Raw genomic sequence first — 17,356 nt, 5'->3', positions numbered from 1 at the left:
GTGGCTATGAACTAACCAGACTTATTCTGTTCATTCTACAAGCCAAAGAATATTTGAGATGCCTTTAAAGATCTACAACACAAAGCATTTTGTTTGTTATTTTATCTTGAGCAATCTTAACAGGAAAGTAGTTTAGCAAAGTTAGATATTGACATGGTAGAGCTAAATAAATGATTGTTTCTAACTCTGTTCGAGTAGAGCAAGGCAGAAAAACGATAATGGCATGTTGTCTCTACTTCATTTCCCCATGGAGATTGGCCATCCGCCCCAACAATCGCCTACAGCTCCTTACTGATCTCTGGTGTTCTCCTGAGGGAGGTGTGGAAACCGCAGGCAGTGGTCTGGAAGAGGAGACAGGAAGGCATTAGGGGCCGTGGAGGCTGGTAGCTCCGAGGTGCTGCCTGGGTGACAGACAGGTGTTCAGTGCGTGCGCCGTGGGCACTCGGGAGGGCAGTGATATGGCAGCACTCTTGGAAGTTTCAGATTGTGGAGGAAGTAGACACACACTGCAGACTCATTCTGATGAGAGAATTGAACGAACTCTGAGGGCAAGAAACTTACTTTAAAATTGTTTCTCTTCAGCTTGAGAGAAAAAAGGAAAATTGATATATGCATCTATAAAGTTTATAGAGTTTTCAACTAAATAAGCATTTTAAGTGGAAATGACTTTATAATATTAATATTTTTCTTTGGATTTTTATTCAAAACTCAACTGTCAGAGGTCCGGTATAATGTGAGACAATATGGTTGGAAAGAGAATTTTTAAAAGGGCGAATAAATGGCGTGAGCGTTTTTGTTCTTCAGATGATACTTAGTCAAAATAACAAAGCCCTCCTTTATTTAAAAAAAAACAAAACAGGCAGGTGTTTAATATAAGCAATCCTACTTGCCAAGCTGATAGTTATTTATATTGTGTCTCCTTTTTCATGCGATCCATGGGAGGCCAGACTCCTTCGGTTCATGTGGCAATGATGGGATGCAGCCAGGCCTTACCTGCCTCCTTTTTCTCTGGTCCCCTTGCCCAAACTCTGAGCCTTAAGAATAGCAGATGGTTGAGTCAGGCATTTAACAGATGTTTGAATCTGTTTATGTCTTATGTTTTATTGCACTTCTTAATGTATTTAATTTCTTAAAAGTACGGCTCTCTGTGTGTTATTGCTGAGAAGTATTGCACCTGAATGTGACAAAATAGTGGACTACAAAAAAGTAGCATTAACAGATTTCATTAGTAATTGCTTATACAATTAAGATGTGGCTAATATGAAAAAGTTAGTATTAAAAAGTATGCTACATATAATTCGGTGTTTCTTTGTTTATTGTGGTTCTCCGTATGCCTTAAAAGTAGAGCCTTCCTAAGAGGAATTTTCCTTTGAATACCAGGGCATAGGGTGTGTGTGGGTGTGTGTTTCTGTGATAAATCCAAACATGGGCTTCTGGATCTTAGAGTTCTTTAAATTCTAAAACAGTGATTTTTTAACCAGTGTGCCACAGGGATTTTTAAAACATGCAATACTTGACTGTTTAGTCAGGGGCACTGAGCTCTTTTTCCCTTAGATTATCAAATTAAAAAAAAATGACAAGAGCTAACATAATAATAGCTGTCCATTGTGAATGAATCAAAATTACACCATTTTTTGTCAGATTGGTAAAAAATATATTTTTGGCATGCCACAGAATTTTAGTAATTGCTTTATGTGTGCCATGAAAAAGGTTGAAAATCGCTGCTCTAAAAGCTCAGAGATTGACTAAAAAGCTCTGTAGTGGGGTTGTGTTTCCTTTGGAAAGGTATTATGTCAGAAATTTCCAAAATCACTGGAATTTAAGCCGTAACTGTGTGACCCAGCGAAAGTTTAGACCAGGTTAGGTATGGGCAGCCAGTCACCCTGGTGCCCCTTAAATGTAACTAAAATAGCTGCTGCTGATATTTTTATCTCTCTCCAGCATTCATTTCTTTTTTCTTGACTATTTGCATTTCCCTCTATTTCTATCTGCCTTTAACTAGTGTTTATTTTTTAGTAAATACTAAGTAGCTGCTGAATGATGTAGTTATATGGAAGCAATTGGGTTGCCCTGTGGCTGTGTTCAGGGAATTGTGTGTTAGTTATTTAGTAGCCTGAGAATGTGTACTTCTTTGAATATTTCTAAGGCACTCTTCTAAAGATATTTTGCTGGTTCTTTTCTTTCCTTGAGTCTGCAAACATAAAAGACAGCCAGGAACTTCCAGTCAAGATGGAGGTGCCGGTAAACATGGCTCACCTCCTCACATAACCACAGGAAAAGTTACAACTAAACTACAAAACAACTGTCACCCAGAATCATCAGAAAATTGAGCTATATGGAAGTCTCCCAACCAAGGAATTAAAGAAGTCACGTTATCCAGACGGGTAGGAGGGGAAGAGGTGCAGAACAGGCAGTCCCATATCCATGTGTGGCAGATGAGTCAGGAAGTGAGGGATCCCAGCCCCACACAAGTCCACCCAGCCTAGGGTTCCAATGTCAGGAGGATAAGTCCCTATAGCTTCTAGCTGTGAAAACCAGTGGGTGTTGGAGTGGCAGAAGAAACTGCAGGAGTCTCAGGTGTTTCCTCTTAAAGGGCCCACAATGGACTTAAGACTTACACAGACTCACAGACTCACTCCCTCTGGGCTCCAGCACCGAGGCAGCAGCTGGTAGGGCACCAGTGGCATACAGGGAGAAACTGAAGTGTCTGGCATCAGGGCAAGTGCTGGGGGACAGTTTCCTCCTAGACAAAACTGCAGAGGCCAGGCAGCAGCTTTGTGCCCTTTCTGAGCCCTCCCCCACACAAAGCCACAGAGTGGTGACACCATATCTGAGATTTAAACTATCTTAGATAATCTAAGGCTCCTTCCCACCCAATTTACAGATGTGCTTTTCTACAATAGGCCATGCTACTAAGACAGGGAATCAAAGCAGCTCTACCTAATACACAGAAACATACAGAAAGGCTGCCAAAATGAGGAGACAAAGGAATATGGCCCAAATGAAAGAACAGAACGAAACTCCAGAAAAACAACTAAACAAAATGGAGATAAGCAACCTATCAGATGCAGAGTTCAAAACACTGGTTATTAGGATGCTCAAGGAATTCATCAGCTCCTTCAACAGCATAAAAAAAGACCCAGGCAGAAATGAAGGTTACACTAAGTGAAATAAAGAAAAATTTACAGGGAACCAGCAGTGGAGTAGATGAAGCCGAGAATCAAATCAATCATTTGCAATATAAGGAAGAAAAAACCATTCAATCAGAAGAGCAAGAAAAAAGAATCCCAAAACATGAGGATAGGCTAAGGAGCCTCTGGGACAACTTCAAATATACCAACATTCAAAGCCTTGAGGTATTAGAAGGAGAAGAGAAAGAGCAAGAAATTGAAAACGTATTTGAGAAAATAATAAAAGAAAACTTCCCTAATTTGGTGGAGAAAATAAACATACAAGTCCAGGAAGCACAGAGAATCCCAAACAAGATGGACACCAAGGGGACCACACCAAGACACATCATAATTAAAATGTCAAAGGTTAAAGATGAAGAGAGAATCTTAAAAGCAGCAAGAAAAAAGTAGAGTTACCTATAAAGTCCATAAGATTGGCAGCTGATTTCTCAAAAGAACCTTTGCAGACTAGAAGAGACTGGCAAGAAGTATTCAAACTGATGAAAAAAGCAAGGACCTGCAACCTAGATTACTCTATCCAGAAAGGCTATCAATTAGAATCAAAGTACAGATAAAGTGCTTCCTAGACAAGGTAAAGCTAAAGGAGTTCATCATCACCAAGCCATTGGTATATGAAATATTAAAGGGACTTATTTAAGAAAATGAAGATCAAAACTATGAACATTAAAATGGCAGTAAATTCACAACTATCAACAACTGAATCTAAAAACAAACTAAGCAAACAAGCAGAGGAGAAATGGAATCATAGATATTGAGATCGTTTGGAGGGTTATTATTGCGAGAGGGGAGGGGAAGAATGAGGGAAAAGGTAAAGGGAATAAGAGCATAAATGGTAAGCACAAAACAGACAGGGGGAGGTTAAGAATAGTATAGGAAAAGGAGAAGCCAAAGAACTTATATGCACAACCCATGGACATTAGTTTACCAAATCCACCATGTCCACCAAATTAAGGGGAGATTGCTGGAGGGAATGGGGTACCAGGTGGATGGGAGCAAAGGGGTAAAAATTGAGACAACTGTAATAGCATAATCAATGAAATGTATTTCAAAAACTGGAAGGGGGTACACCAAAAAAAAAGTCAGCCATACATTATCATGTTAGGGAATGTAGGATGCTCGTTAACCCCGTCATGTGCTTGTGCTCAACCTGTTTTATATTAATTTAGTAACATTTTTCCAATTCTAGGTTTTGCGACAGGGGCTAAGAATACTGTTTGTCCCAACCCTTGGATCCATTCATCTTTCTTCTTTCATCAGGGTTCCACTTGAGATTCTGCCTCTTTACTCTGGTGATTAAAATTGACTTGTGCCCATTTTTCACATTTGATTTATTGACACTTGCCCATTTAGTTCCTCCTTTTAAAATAACAGACAATTTCTCCATCTCCTTTTGTTACTGTGTATAAATCTACAACCTTCTGAAGTAACTCGTGCTTGGAGACTCTTCCATCCATCTCTTCCCCAAGGAGCCTTGTTGCTCCTGTTCTGGCAGTTTGGCGCTTAACGCGAAGCTCTTTGTGTTGGTGGCATTGGCAGTGTTCTCCAAGTTACAGTCTGTATGCTTTCCTTAGAGCGACACACACTTTCCTTCCCTGTGGTGGGGGGTCACTTAGGGAAACAATTTGAATTAGAATCTGGGCCCAAATGTCTACTGCAAATATTAATCCATTAAAAAAGCCAAGTTTTACACCAGACATTCTCAGTCTCCTGTCCCCTTGCTCACAGGAAAGAGTGGGGAAGGAGCATCTAATTGGCCTACCTGGGTCATACTAAGTATCACATGCTGACAGAGGCAGGTGATTGAAATCTGGGTGAAAGGTGAGTGGCATACATTCAACTCATTGTATATATTTTGGCATATGGTCAGCAATGATTATATATATTCTCAGAATATGTGTGTTGAAGGAAAGGTTCATAGTATAGATCTGTTCTGTGCTGTACTCAGTACACAGTGAATTTCTGATAAATGCAAAACATTAAAGGGGTGAGCTCAAAATACAAATCTTTTTAATTTCTTTTTTTTAAAGATTTTATTTATTTATTTTTAGAGAGGGAAGGGAGGGAGAAAGAAAGAGAGAAACATCAATGTGCAGTTGCTGGGGGCCATGGCCTGCAACCCAAGCATGTGCCCCGACTGGGAATCGAACCTGTGATGCCTTGGTTCCCAGCCCACGCTCAATCCACTGAGCTACACCAGCCAGGGCTTTAATTTTGATATTTCTGTTTTCTGTGTTCTTAAAGACTAGGTACATTAATGGTAAGACGTCTTACTATGAATTCATGACACACTGATTGAGCAAGAACCTTCAGGAATTTGTAAAGGGAAGTCACCAAGGCCCTGACTTGAGCTTTCTGTTTTGGAGAATGTGTACGTGTGTGTGTCAGAAGGGAGGGGTGAGTGGTCACAAAAACCTTTGGGTGAGCGTGGAAATACAGCGTCATCATGTGTGTGAGGAAACCTTTGTACGGTTTGCGTAACCAGTCTAGGACATGAGAACCATCCTTGGGAAACAGCTTTGTTAATTCAAGAGTCTTGCTTTGTCAAATTGTCTGATGTTTAAGATTATTTGAACACATGCTTAAATACATGTTGGACCATTGAACATTGCCTGATTGGCTGTTCTTGCAGTAAGAAAATACCGTAACCCTGAAAGTTTCCCTCATGAAGACAGGCTAGGAGATTGTACTTCAACAACAACCAACCAACCAACCAACCAAACAAACTAGTAAATGAATGAATGAATTAATTAAAAGTTTGCTTGAATAAATAAATGAATAAACAAACAAACAACAACAACAAAAGAGATAGGCTAGGAGAAAGGCTTGGCTCCAACAGAGTTTTCGCCCAGCCCACCAATCATCCTTCCACAAAGCTGGACAGACTTTCCTTTTAATGAAAAAGCCCAGGACGAGGGAGCCAGACCAGCTGTTAAAATTACAGTGTGACAGCACACATTTTGGGTTTCTGTTCGCAGTCTTTCCACTACTAATGTTAAGTCTTAAAAATCTCAGGTAATCACTGTCTGAGGCAGTATTGTGTATTTGCTTGGGTTTTTTGTCATTAGCAGAGGAAACCAACTCTCATTAACTTAAGCAGAAGGAACTGTGTTGGAAGGATATTAGGGAATTGATAAGAAGGCCAAGGAACTAGTCTGGGAATAGACAGGAAACAAGACGAATCTGGAAGTCCAGGAACCAAGACTTCCCTGAGGTGTTTGTAGTAGTTGCTGTCGGGGCAGGAAAAAGGTGAGGCCAACCTTCCCAGCCTCCTGTGCCCCTGACCACGGGGAAACCATGGGGAAGGCGCATCTAACTGGCCTCTCTTGGGTCCTGTTACCGCGGCACCTTGTCCTCCAGGTCTTATCCAAGAGGGAATTAGGATGAACTTATTGAAGGTTATTCTGAGTAGCCAAAAGTAGCAGGTGGCCGCCACAGGGCAGTGGAAGTGATCGAATGGCAGCAGGAGGCCGGGACTAGTTTTCCTTCAGTAAATGAGAGTTAGAAGTGTGTGTTCATGCATGTCAGCCATGAAGTATATCTTTTTCAGGCCCTCCATATGCCCGCCTTACCCCGCCCCTTCTTTCTCTCTCTTAGTTTGAGCCCTAGAAGGACAGTCCTATTGTAATGTTGATTTGTACACATGTGGATACATGTATGTCAGAGGTGTTGGTGATGAAGCAGTTAGTTATACATTCATTAATTTTTGAGCACTTGATCCTTCCATAAGGCCCTCTTCCTTGACTGACTCAGTGTTCACCATTGGCCCTGTGGCACCGTTTACTAGTTAACCTGCTCTGTCCCTCACTGCCCAGTGAGGGAGGGTTTTGGGTGTCAAGTATGTTCATTAGTAGCCATACTTTTTCCTTTTGAACTTTCTGGATAAGTAAACTCATACCCCAACTTGATTTTAGTTGGTTGTCAGAGTCAATTTATGCATGGAGCACACAGTTGCTAAGTAAACATTGCCTAGTGATTAAAGCTGTGCTTTTAAGGGAATATTAATTTACCCTGCCAAACCTTCTTATTGCAGAAATGGCAGTAGAATCTGCCACCTGCTTCTGTATTCTCTGTCTCAAAAGGAGAGTGCAGTCTTTCAAAAGGAAGTGAATCTTAATATCCTGGAATATAGGGAGGGCATGGATTTTTTTACTAATCTGTCAACTTTTAACATTTGTAGTGTACCTCCTGGGTGTAAGAAAATTGATTAAATGCAATTTTTATCAAATTAAGTTTTAAATGATTTAGTGGCACGCCTATCTTAGTCCCTGCAGAGCTCTAGTTTTCTGTAGCTCTTACCATCAACTTCTGAACTGAGAGTCTAATGCTCAACGGAAACCTTCTGGACGTTTTATGGAGTGTTGCAAAAACTTGACCCAGTGTGTTTCTCTTCCAGCACCCAGTGCTTGATGAGCCGATAGCCGAAGCCGTCTGTATTATCGCAGACACGGATAAGTGGAGTGTCCAGGTGGCCACGAGCCAGAGGAAAGTGATGGACAGCACGAAGCTAGGCCAGGACGTCTTGGTCTCTAGTCAGGTGTCCAGTTTACTTCAGTCCATTTTACAGCTTTACAAGCTCCACCTCCCTGCTGATTTTGTAAGTATTTGTTCTCATGTCACCAAAGAAATGTAGTTAGAAAACACTATTAACTATACTTTGAAGAAGGTGCTTTGAGATACATCTCTCTGTCATCTAAGTAGTCGCAGTGTGGCATGACAAGGAGACCGGTGAACATAACTGGGTTAAAGTCTAGCTTAGCCAATTGGTTGTGTGATGGGGGAGAAGCCCAGGTGTCTCTGAACCTCAGCCTTCTCGTTTGTAAGATGAAGATAAGACCTGTTCAACAAGCATGTTGTGAGAATGCTCTGAAAATTAGGGCTAAGGTATTGCTTTTTAAACTGTCAAACAGTTTAAAACAGCCAGTATACGGTAGTGGCCACCACCTGGGTATTAAAGCCTCAAGTTCAGACCAAGCTCAGCTGTGTGACTTCTCAAAGTCTCAATTATCTGTGAAGCTGGGGAAATAATAGACCCTAACTCATTACAAAAATCAGATAATTTACATAAAGTTCTTAGGATGGTGTTCGTGTTACAAACACTGAGGAAAGCAGCTACTATTCGTATGATTAATACTAGTTTCATCAGTAAATATTGATGTAAAAACTGACAACGCTTTTTCACTGAAATCTTTACTTGGGCTTTAAACTAAAGCTCACTCCTACACAATATCTCTCTCTGGAGTAAAATGAGAATTAACTATGAGTTCCCACAACCTAACTTGTCTTCTACATTTGAAGGCAGATTTTCTTTCTAGTAGCAAGTTACATTTTTCCGATGTTGAGATGTAAATCTCCTTTTCTGTAAGGGAAGGAAGAAGATACATTAGAGTTTTTAGTTTTTTACTGTTACAGGTATTCACCAAACTTTATATTTTATTCTCTGATATATAGCTGTTATTACTTCTGACATCTTAGTTTTCCAAGCAATAAATTATTGTCGCTAATTCTTTTTTACTTCATTCAGATAGAAATATGTTTAACCACTTAATAATATGAATGACTTAACCTTGTGAAACTAAGATCGGAGGAAATTTCATCTGCAGTTTAAAAATTCGCTATAAAAATCATTTGAATGAAACATGTGATTAAATGCCTGTTAGAGCTTTCAGTATGAAAGGAGAGCTTTAAATAGTAGCTATTTAAAGTTTCAGAAGTTAAAAATCAAAGAAATTCATCTCAGGATTAAGTTGCCAGAAAGGAGAAGGAAGACTCACAGTTCTATTAAATAATCAAGCCTTTTAAAAAACAATGCTAAACACTTTGATTTCAAGAATAGTGTACATTGCATATAGGCCAGTGTTCTCTTTGACATTGCAACTGTCAAACTGTGAAAACACTGCACATCAACTATTTTAAAACAAAGGAGTCAATGTAATGTGAATGTTCTTTTTAAAATTTTATAACACTCTTATTAAAAAGTTTATATTTATACCATAAGGAACTGAAACTTAACAGGAGAGAGACCCTTTCACCACTAAACTCTGTTTATTTGGGAGAACATTTCACGAGGATTGCTGAACTCCTCCTTGCTGTGATTATCACACTGAGTCACTTCCCAGTTGTGTTTCATCTACCCAACACCAGGCATTTGAAATTTTAAGCCAGTAAAAAACTGAAAAGATTACATGTCTAATGGATAATTTTTCCATGTCACTGATCAGCCCAGATGGTCAAGATCAACATTCTCAAATGCGTCTGTTAATCTTTTTTACCTTGAAAATAGCAGGCGTAATGGTCTAGAAGAAAATGATGTATGATAGCATTACCCTCGCCAGAGCCATCAGGTGTCTTACTGAAGATGCTTGGACAGCTCCGCCTGCCAAATGCAAAAGCTCTTGCCTCTGGTGAAAGGCACAGATGGTGGCTGTTCTCTAAAAAATGAAGTTGGACACGATTCCAAGGGTAGCGATGTCCTGAAACTAATTGTCCTGTATTTATTGTTACTGAAGACCTAGTTAAAGTACAGTCTTGAGAGACAGAGAGGAAAAAAAAGAACTTCAGAATAACTTTGTTCCAGTCATTCTACTTCTGGGAATGTGTTGTGCCAGAATAATGTGATATGTAGAAAACAACAACAACAGAGATATCCTTTACAGAATCATTTATAATAACAAAAATTGCGAATTGCTATGTGGTTAATAAAATAATGGTAAATCACAGTCTCAAAAGTCATTTGGCCATAAAATTACACTGATAAAGAATTTTTACTAACATGAGGAAAGGATTATTATAAAGTTTTTTAAAAGCAGGAAATAATTGCGCTTATAGAATGATTTCAGTTATATAAAAAAACATGTTTTTTTGAAAAGACTAGAAGATATATATGAAAATCTTAATAGTCACTGGAAAAGATAAACTTTGTCTACAAAAGCCTATTCTTATACTACTAGTGATAGGGTTTGAGATGGCTTGTAATTTTTAAGTGTATTTGAAAGTGTATTTTAAGTGTATTTTTAAGTGTATTTGGTTACAATTGTGAACTTGGAAGTGAACCAAGAGAACCCTAGCTGCTAGAATACCAGCAGAGGCTTGTGTTCCTGCCCTCACTATGGATGTCCTTGGCTTCGCAGTGTATCATGCATCTTGAAGACAGACTACAGGAGATGTACCTTAAAAGTAAGATGCTGTCTGAATATCTTCGTGGACACACACGAGTCCATGTGAAAGAATTAGGTGTCGTACTGGGGTGAGTTCTGTGATGTGTCATCATTTCTCCATGTGATGGGGTTGTCCCTAGCACTGTACCCATTTGGCTTGTGCCCCCTAAAACCTGCTGGCCCCAGCACACCATCACAGTGCTTGGGGACCCTGAGGCGTGTGCTTCTGCTGCTCCCCAGGGGACAGTGTGTTCTTTGTATCTGATACTGGAGTATCACGCCCGGGAATAAGCATGGAACTTTAAGCTAGTGGTACATTATGTTAGTCTCCCTGGGTTATTTTATGTTTGGAAGTGAAACATCCAACCCCACTCTGTGTGCCCATTCCTAGTCATTTCAGTAGGCTGTGGAAGGCCCCCACTGTCAGACACGCAGCGGCAGCCTGTGCTCCCCTTCTGCATGGGTAGGGGGAGGGAGGCAGGAAGGGTGTTGTGGGCCTTTGGGGCTGGCCGGCGTGCTCGCTGGGTGACAGCGCTCCTCTCCCTTTGACGATGAGCCCGGAAGAGGAGACATGCTTGTGTTCCTAACAGTGTCAGGCAGCTTCCTGAGGGTCTTCGTCATGACTTCTCGAGAGAAGAAATCCTGGCCTTGCTTCACTCTGCTAAATGTTTCAGCACACTAACAAAAAGATCGTGGATATGGGGACTTGTCCCCCTACCTATGACGACGATTCCCCCAATTTGGGCAAGAAAATTTTATACGTGTATTATCCGTTTTGAAATTTTCTATTAAGTCTGCTCGTCATAGTATCAAGACCCAGGCCTTTGCATTCTTGTCACACTCTTCATCTTTCACACCCAGGGTAGGACTTACTGTGTGGTTTGGCTCCTAGCATTCCCTCTTGTAGAATTTCCTTACATATTTCATTTTTAAAGTATTTTCCCCTTTTGAGAAGCACTTGCTTTGGCAGTTAACTTACGGAGTGTCTCTTTGTTGTGTTTTGTTCTTAGTTTTGGTTTACTAGCCTCATACTTGCACCTTGCTGCATGAGGTTTCCCATTGCCCGATGGGCGCCTTTATTTCTAGGACTCTTACCTGGCCCCTGATTCTGACATGTGTCCACCATCTGCACTGTTAGACGGATCATGGGATTTACGTGCACTTCTCATCTCTGGGCCCTCTCAGTCCATTATTAGTGGAGTCATGCCCAGGGTCAGGGCCAGCAGCACCAGAGGTGCCAGAGAGCCCCTTGTCCACTGAAACTGCATCTCTAGGGAGCATTACTGGAGAAAGCATATAAAAATTCCATGAGGTAATGCCGGCTACTTTTTTACATTTTTTCTTTAATTTTTTGTGGAATTTAAGGCAAACGTGAGGACATATTTTGCAGATGGAAGCAGTCCTTAGTTTTTTCAGGACGTTTGTCAGCATGTGGTCTGTGACAGTGCTGTACCTGCCCCTGCTGTAAGAGAGGCCGCCACAGTTGTGTCCGTCTGACATGCGATGTCTTTTGATTCACTATCTGTTAGTGTCACTTTGCTCTCAGAATGTCGCCACTCAGATGCTTAGTGAGGATCTATGTTGTATAGCCTGTTGAACAAATCCCCGGGGTTTTGGAAGAAATTACCACCTTCATTATTTTCCAAAGAGTAAGTGTAACTTAGGTGCAGAATCAGGGTAAATGCAGGATATCGACTGGAGCAATGAAGAGATAGTGGAGAAAACATGGAAGTACAACATGATAAGGTTGCACAGGGCACACAGGCAAGTTAGGAATTTAAAACTGGAGACCCCGGCCATGGGAGGACCGCTCTGTGTCCGGACGTATGTTCAGCACACCTGCCTCGCCCTGTCCTCTGGGCCGGTCCGTTGGGAGCTCACGTCAGATGGACAGGTTTATCGCCATTCTGCCTGTCTGGCTTTTTCTCTGGTTTTAAGCAATGACCTAGCAAACTTGGTACCCAGCAATAATACTTCACTGCAAAATCATGCTACTGTAAAGTAATTGTCTTTTCCTTTTCAACACCCAGGATCGAATCGAACGACCTGCCCCTGCTGACAGCTATCGCCAGTACTCATTCTCCTTATGTCGCTCAGATACTCTTATAAGCTAAAGCTCAGGACAGTTCTTCCTTGGAAGAAACAAAAAACACAGATTCTCAACTGAAGGAGAAAGGAATAAGCTCTTGCGACATCGAAAGCATAAGAAGAGCAAACAGAAATAGTCATTCCGCCTCTTTGTTTCGTTTTGTTTTGTTGCCGTCAAGCGGATGCTTCATTGGAACTTAGGTTTACTTGACATGATGGCATGTGTGTGTTTCATGAACACTGTAGGCCTTTGGTTGCCTGGGAGTCAGCACAGTGACCTTCTTGGTAGGAGGAAGCATAGCACTACACTAAACACTAAGCTGTCGGTACAGATTGCCTTGTATGTTCGGACCGAATGACAAGTGACTTTGGAGCAGAAGGCGAACAGTGTACACGCCATTCCAGGAGGAAATGTTTCAGGGCTTAAGCATGAGCTCTCCACACTGGAGAAAGCATTATTTTGCTGTTCTAAGAAGACAGTCGGAAAAAAGGATTTTCAGATTCCAAGTGAGAGTTTGCTTTTTACAAAAGGTGAAGTAAAGAAAGCCACATTGTGCCACCTTCAGCTCTGGTGGCTGCAGGAGTGACCGTCTGACATGAAGCATGAAAGAAAATTGACTGTTGGGAAGCGTGCTTTAGGGACCCACTGTTTCACATCTCGGAGTTTACCTTGTCTCAAATGTAGCCACAGGTAGGTTAGAGGTGGATTGTTGGTGCAATAAACCCAAGAATCAATGTAGCATCCTAATCCCATCAAGATGGAGTTAGCAGCAAAGTACACTGTCTGATACCATAGGTTTAACCTTGTATTTTAGAGCTTTCATAGCCTCTTTAAGAGAGGCCATTTACCAAAGTTATTTCTATAAATGCAAGCGTATTTGTTGCTAAATTCTTCCAGCCAAAGCCACTTTCTTCCTGTAATAGTTAATGTAAGTGACTATTTGTATTTTAAAAGGCACAGCTGTCCTGGTGGGAAATGCAACCTACAACAGTTCGGGATGACTGATGAAAGTAATTAGTTTGAACACTTATACACAATTGATACCTGGTCTAAATTTTTACATTACCATCTCTGTGCCTTCTAATTCCTACATAGTTTTCAAAACACTGTTCCGGAAATTAACTTACCCATAGTATCAAACCTGCCAAAATGAGGAATTATTTGTTAGCATAGTTCACTTTAAAAAAAAAAAACCACCTAACATTCTGTTAATATAAAAGAAACTTAGTTTACTGACCATGAACTATGACTGTGTCAGATGATGTACTGACATCCAGGATAAAGAAAAAGACTTAAAAAATCGATCATTAATGACAAGAGCTAATCTGGTAAAGCAAAACATTGTTAGCATCTTGATGATCTTGAGTACAGCTAATTATAAGCAGGCTTCAATTTTCTTTCACTGTTTTATAAATTAATTTCCGTCCTTTCCATGTGTCCTTTGAACCTAAGAATATGAAGTAACTTCCCTATCAGGGGTTAAAATTACTTCAGATTTTCTGTTTGACAAAATCCTATCCTAAACACCAAGCTACATACATTTGTCTCTTCTTCTGCAAATGCAAGTTAATTATTTGTTCGAAAGAGTGTAGCAGCAGTACCGATGGAGAGAAGTGGGTGAATTGTTTCTTAGGACTAAGTCAGAGTCGCTGCCTTCCTTCCTCTCTTCTTATGATGTGAAGTGTAGACGGGTGCATTAGAACTCTCACAGCCTTTCATTTTTGTTTTATGTTTTTTTTTTCGTTAAGTTGAAGCTTTCTACTCTTCTTAGACATTTCTTTTTTTTTTTTTTTTTTTTTCCTAACATCCGAATTTAGTGTTCTAAGTTCTCCAGTTTTGCGACATCTCTGCTTGTCGTTACGCTGCACAAAGAGCATGGACCTCACCTGTGGCTCAGCTCGCTCGCTCGTCATTTGCTTTTGTTACATGTAAATAGGTTGTAATAGCTGATGCTATATCATTCCCCTCTGCACAAGTTTAAAGCATTCCCTCCTCCCCCGTTCCCTTTTCCTTGTTTACACGTTTTGGGCACTTTCCCTCATTCACCGCCTTCCAGGGTTTCATAGGAAATAACTAGATATGAAATCAGTTCCATTCTAATGCGGCATGTTGAAAATTAGACCCATATAGGGGAAAATTGAGCTTTAAAAAAGGCCGATTCTTAACTTCATACATAAAATATTTAGCCCAGCCACCTCAAAGCCTGTGAAGATTTAATTTGCCTTTTAATCTACTGTTCCAATACTCTCTCTTGGAAAACGTCTGCTAGGAACCGCAGGTGGGTCGCGTGTGGGGACGGCTCAGTGTTGCTCAGGGTCCCGGCGGGGACCGACCCTCACAGCCCCTGCCCACCAAAGCAGACCAAGAATGCTGCTGCTCTTTCACAGGCCTCCTTTAAACTACATCCAAGTGTTGTCTGTCTTAAATTCAACCTCTTCCCAAAAGTGGAGACGAAAAGAGAAATCTCACGGACTTGTGTTGAGATACACCCACTTACACACCACACACCACCCAGGGGCTCAATTTTGTCTTAGCCGAAGAGGCAAGAAAGGGATCCCACGCTCTCCCATGCCCACCTCAAGAAACAAATAAAAATGCTTAAAAATTTTTTGAGAAAACTACCTCAGTTGACAGGATTCCACCTTTAGGATTTCTTCAACTTTTAAGTCTTACCTGTTGAGTGTAACTTTTGTAGCATTTTGCTTCTTTAAGCCAGCTAGTGAGGCATGACAGAGCAGAAGTGTGTACATGTTACTGTGATGGACCTCTTCCTAGCATGTTGCAGTTTTATTTTTAACAGATTGACAAGTGATATGAATGTAAAGATAATTGTGTACGTTTAAACGTGACAATGAAAATTGAAAATGTAGCTTCCATACTTGTGCATAACTCCAAAGTATTTTATTTTTATCAGTGTTAAATAGCTTTTTGTACAGGCTTCAATCCATTTTTCTGAAGTGTGCTGTTTTTTAATGAAAGTAACTATAATCTTTTCACATCCCATGGAACTTCCGTTTACACATCACAACTTTTTAAACTTACCATATTTTTCAAAATTAACTTTTTGGAGGGAGGAAAATTCTTGCTTGCTAAATGATACTAAACTGTTGTTTAGGCTCTTATAATTAGGTCCTGAGATTTTATAAAAATTTAGTCAGTAGCTTTTTAGGCTCTTCACTAGAGTTGGTTGTACATAAAAATAAAAAATATAAAGTGACCCCGAAATTTTTTAAGTGTCTGATTTACCCACTGTCCTGTACTTTTGGAAGTATTTAGTTCATGCATACCTTCACCATTAAGTCGAGCCCTCAGCTCCTCTGGGCAGTGTGAACCATTTGTTCAGTGTCGTGCTTTGGGGAGGGAACATTTTGTTATAATACCTGCCTAAATCAAGCAGCCCCCTCAGAATGTTAATTTTTAAACATCAAAATTTGGTGAACTCTATACCCTGGAAGCAAGATTGCAATATGTTCAAATTTAAGTGGTGTTTAAAAAAGGAGAAAATTCTGGGATTTGTTATAATGGAAGCTCCATGAAGACAAATTGATAGGGCTTTATATTTTTTGATCACTTAAATAGCTATCAATGTCAATGTATGGAAAATTTTTCTTAAAACTTGTTCATGTTTATTTCGATCCATTTTTTTGTGGCATTTGGTGCAATAAACCTTTTGAATTTATCTTGAACATTTGTTTGTACATTGAATTTAGGACTTAAGAACTTAGAGGTCTCACTTCCATTAACTCATGCTGCTGAAATGAGTTTATTTCACATGTCAGTGATTTTCAACAGGGGGGTTTGGGAATGTAGGGCCATTTTTATTTAGCAGAATGATGGGTGAAGGGGGTCGGACGCTGCGGGTGGTGGCAGAAATGTAATGTGTGGGACACCCCATGGAACGAAGAATTGTCCCGCCTCCTGTGTGACTTTGAAATACCGTACTGGACATTCGTGTGAGTACAAAAAAAAAAAAAAAAACCCAAACAAAAAACCCTGTTTATAATTAGCTAAGTGAGAATTTAAGTCAGCTTTACATAAAAGCACAATGTATTTTTCAGTTGATTTTTAATACGTGCTGCATTTTTTCAGAAATGCCACTGTTGTATAACTTGAGGGAAGACTTTACCTTGTAAGGTTCAGAATTTTAACAAGAAGCGAGGTGATTTGCGAGACATTACCAACAGCCGCGGCACGCATGGAACCGAGCCACCAGGGCGGTGCATCTAGATCAGTCTCCGTTTCTGACGGTTGCATTTGTGGGGACTGTACATGTAGACATGAGTATCTGCCCTCTTCGTTATATCTTCTACTTTTAATCTAGCGCCCTGATATTTTTAATGTATTTACAAATATATATTACTATAACTTTTTAAATAGTAACTCTAATGCATTGTATTGGTTTGTTATAAGTTACATGTTTAAGTGGGTTGTTTTATTTATGACTTCTATTTTAGGAAAGTAAAGAGCATTATAAAATATTTACTATGAAATGGATGAGATCATTGATATTCATCGTCTCAGGAAAAAATATGCTATTAAGTGTAAGTGTAACTTTTGTAGCAACATAATACCACACTGAATTTTGTTGTTTTAAGACTGTAGAGAGAAGTAACATTAGGTTTTTCAAAATACTTTTGGATTAAATGAAAATTTTAAATGTTTTCTATATTTCCTCAAGCAGCTTTAAAATCATGCTACTGATAAAGAACTTAAAACAGACCCATACACACCACATTGCTTTTTGGTTCCCTGGTGTCTGGACTGTTTTGTCAGGTGCTTTATATATATTTCTTCATTTAATCCCCACACCTGGAGGTGGTGGGTACCTATGATACTTTAATGTATGAACTTGGTTAACCCATGGCACCCAGATGTTTGGTCAAACACCAGTGTGGATGTTGCTATAAAGCAGTTTTGTAGCC

The 17,356-nt window shown here is 40.0% G+C and overlaps 1 protein-coding gene across 6 annotated transcripts in view; it reads left to right on the top strand.

The window, feature by feature from the left end:
- Positions 1 to 16,120, top strand: part of FNIP2 (folliculin interacting protein 2) — a 121,302-nt gene extending 105,182 nt beyond the window's left edge. For 3 of the 6 annotated variants that reach the window (XM_028519337.2, XM_028519334.2, XM_028519336.2), the window contains 3 exons: positions 7,585 to 7,785; positions 10,319 to 10,434; positions 12,376 to 15,281. In XM_028519337.2, the coding sequence (XP_028375138.1) occupies positions 7,585 to 7,785; positions 10,319 to 10,434; positions 12,376 to 12,454 (396 nt within the window). In that variant the 3' untranslated portion in view covers positions 12,455 to 15,281. Of the gene's footprint in view, positions 1 to 7,584; positions 7,786 to 10,318; positions 10,435 to 12,375 lie in introns of those variants that run through there. The other 3 variants (XM_028519333.2, XM_036031956.1, XR_004904608.1) reach the window with 2 other exon arrangements.
- The last annotated feature ends 1,236 nt before the right edge of the window (positions 16,121 to 17,356 follow it).

The sequence above is a fragment of the Phyllostomus discolor genome, chromosome 8 (genome assembly GCF_004126475.2).
Source record: "Phyllostomus discolor isolate MPI-MPIP mPhyDis1 chromosome 8, mPhyDis1.pri.v3, whole genome shotgun sequence".
Lineage (NCBI taxonomy): Eukaryota > Metazoa > Chordata > Mammalia > Chiroptera > Phyllostomidae > Phyllostomus > Phyllostomus discolor.
Note: the sequence above shows the minus strand (reverse complement) of the source record. Positions and strands in the feature narration are given on the sequence as shown.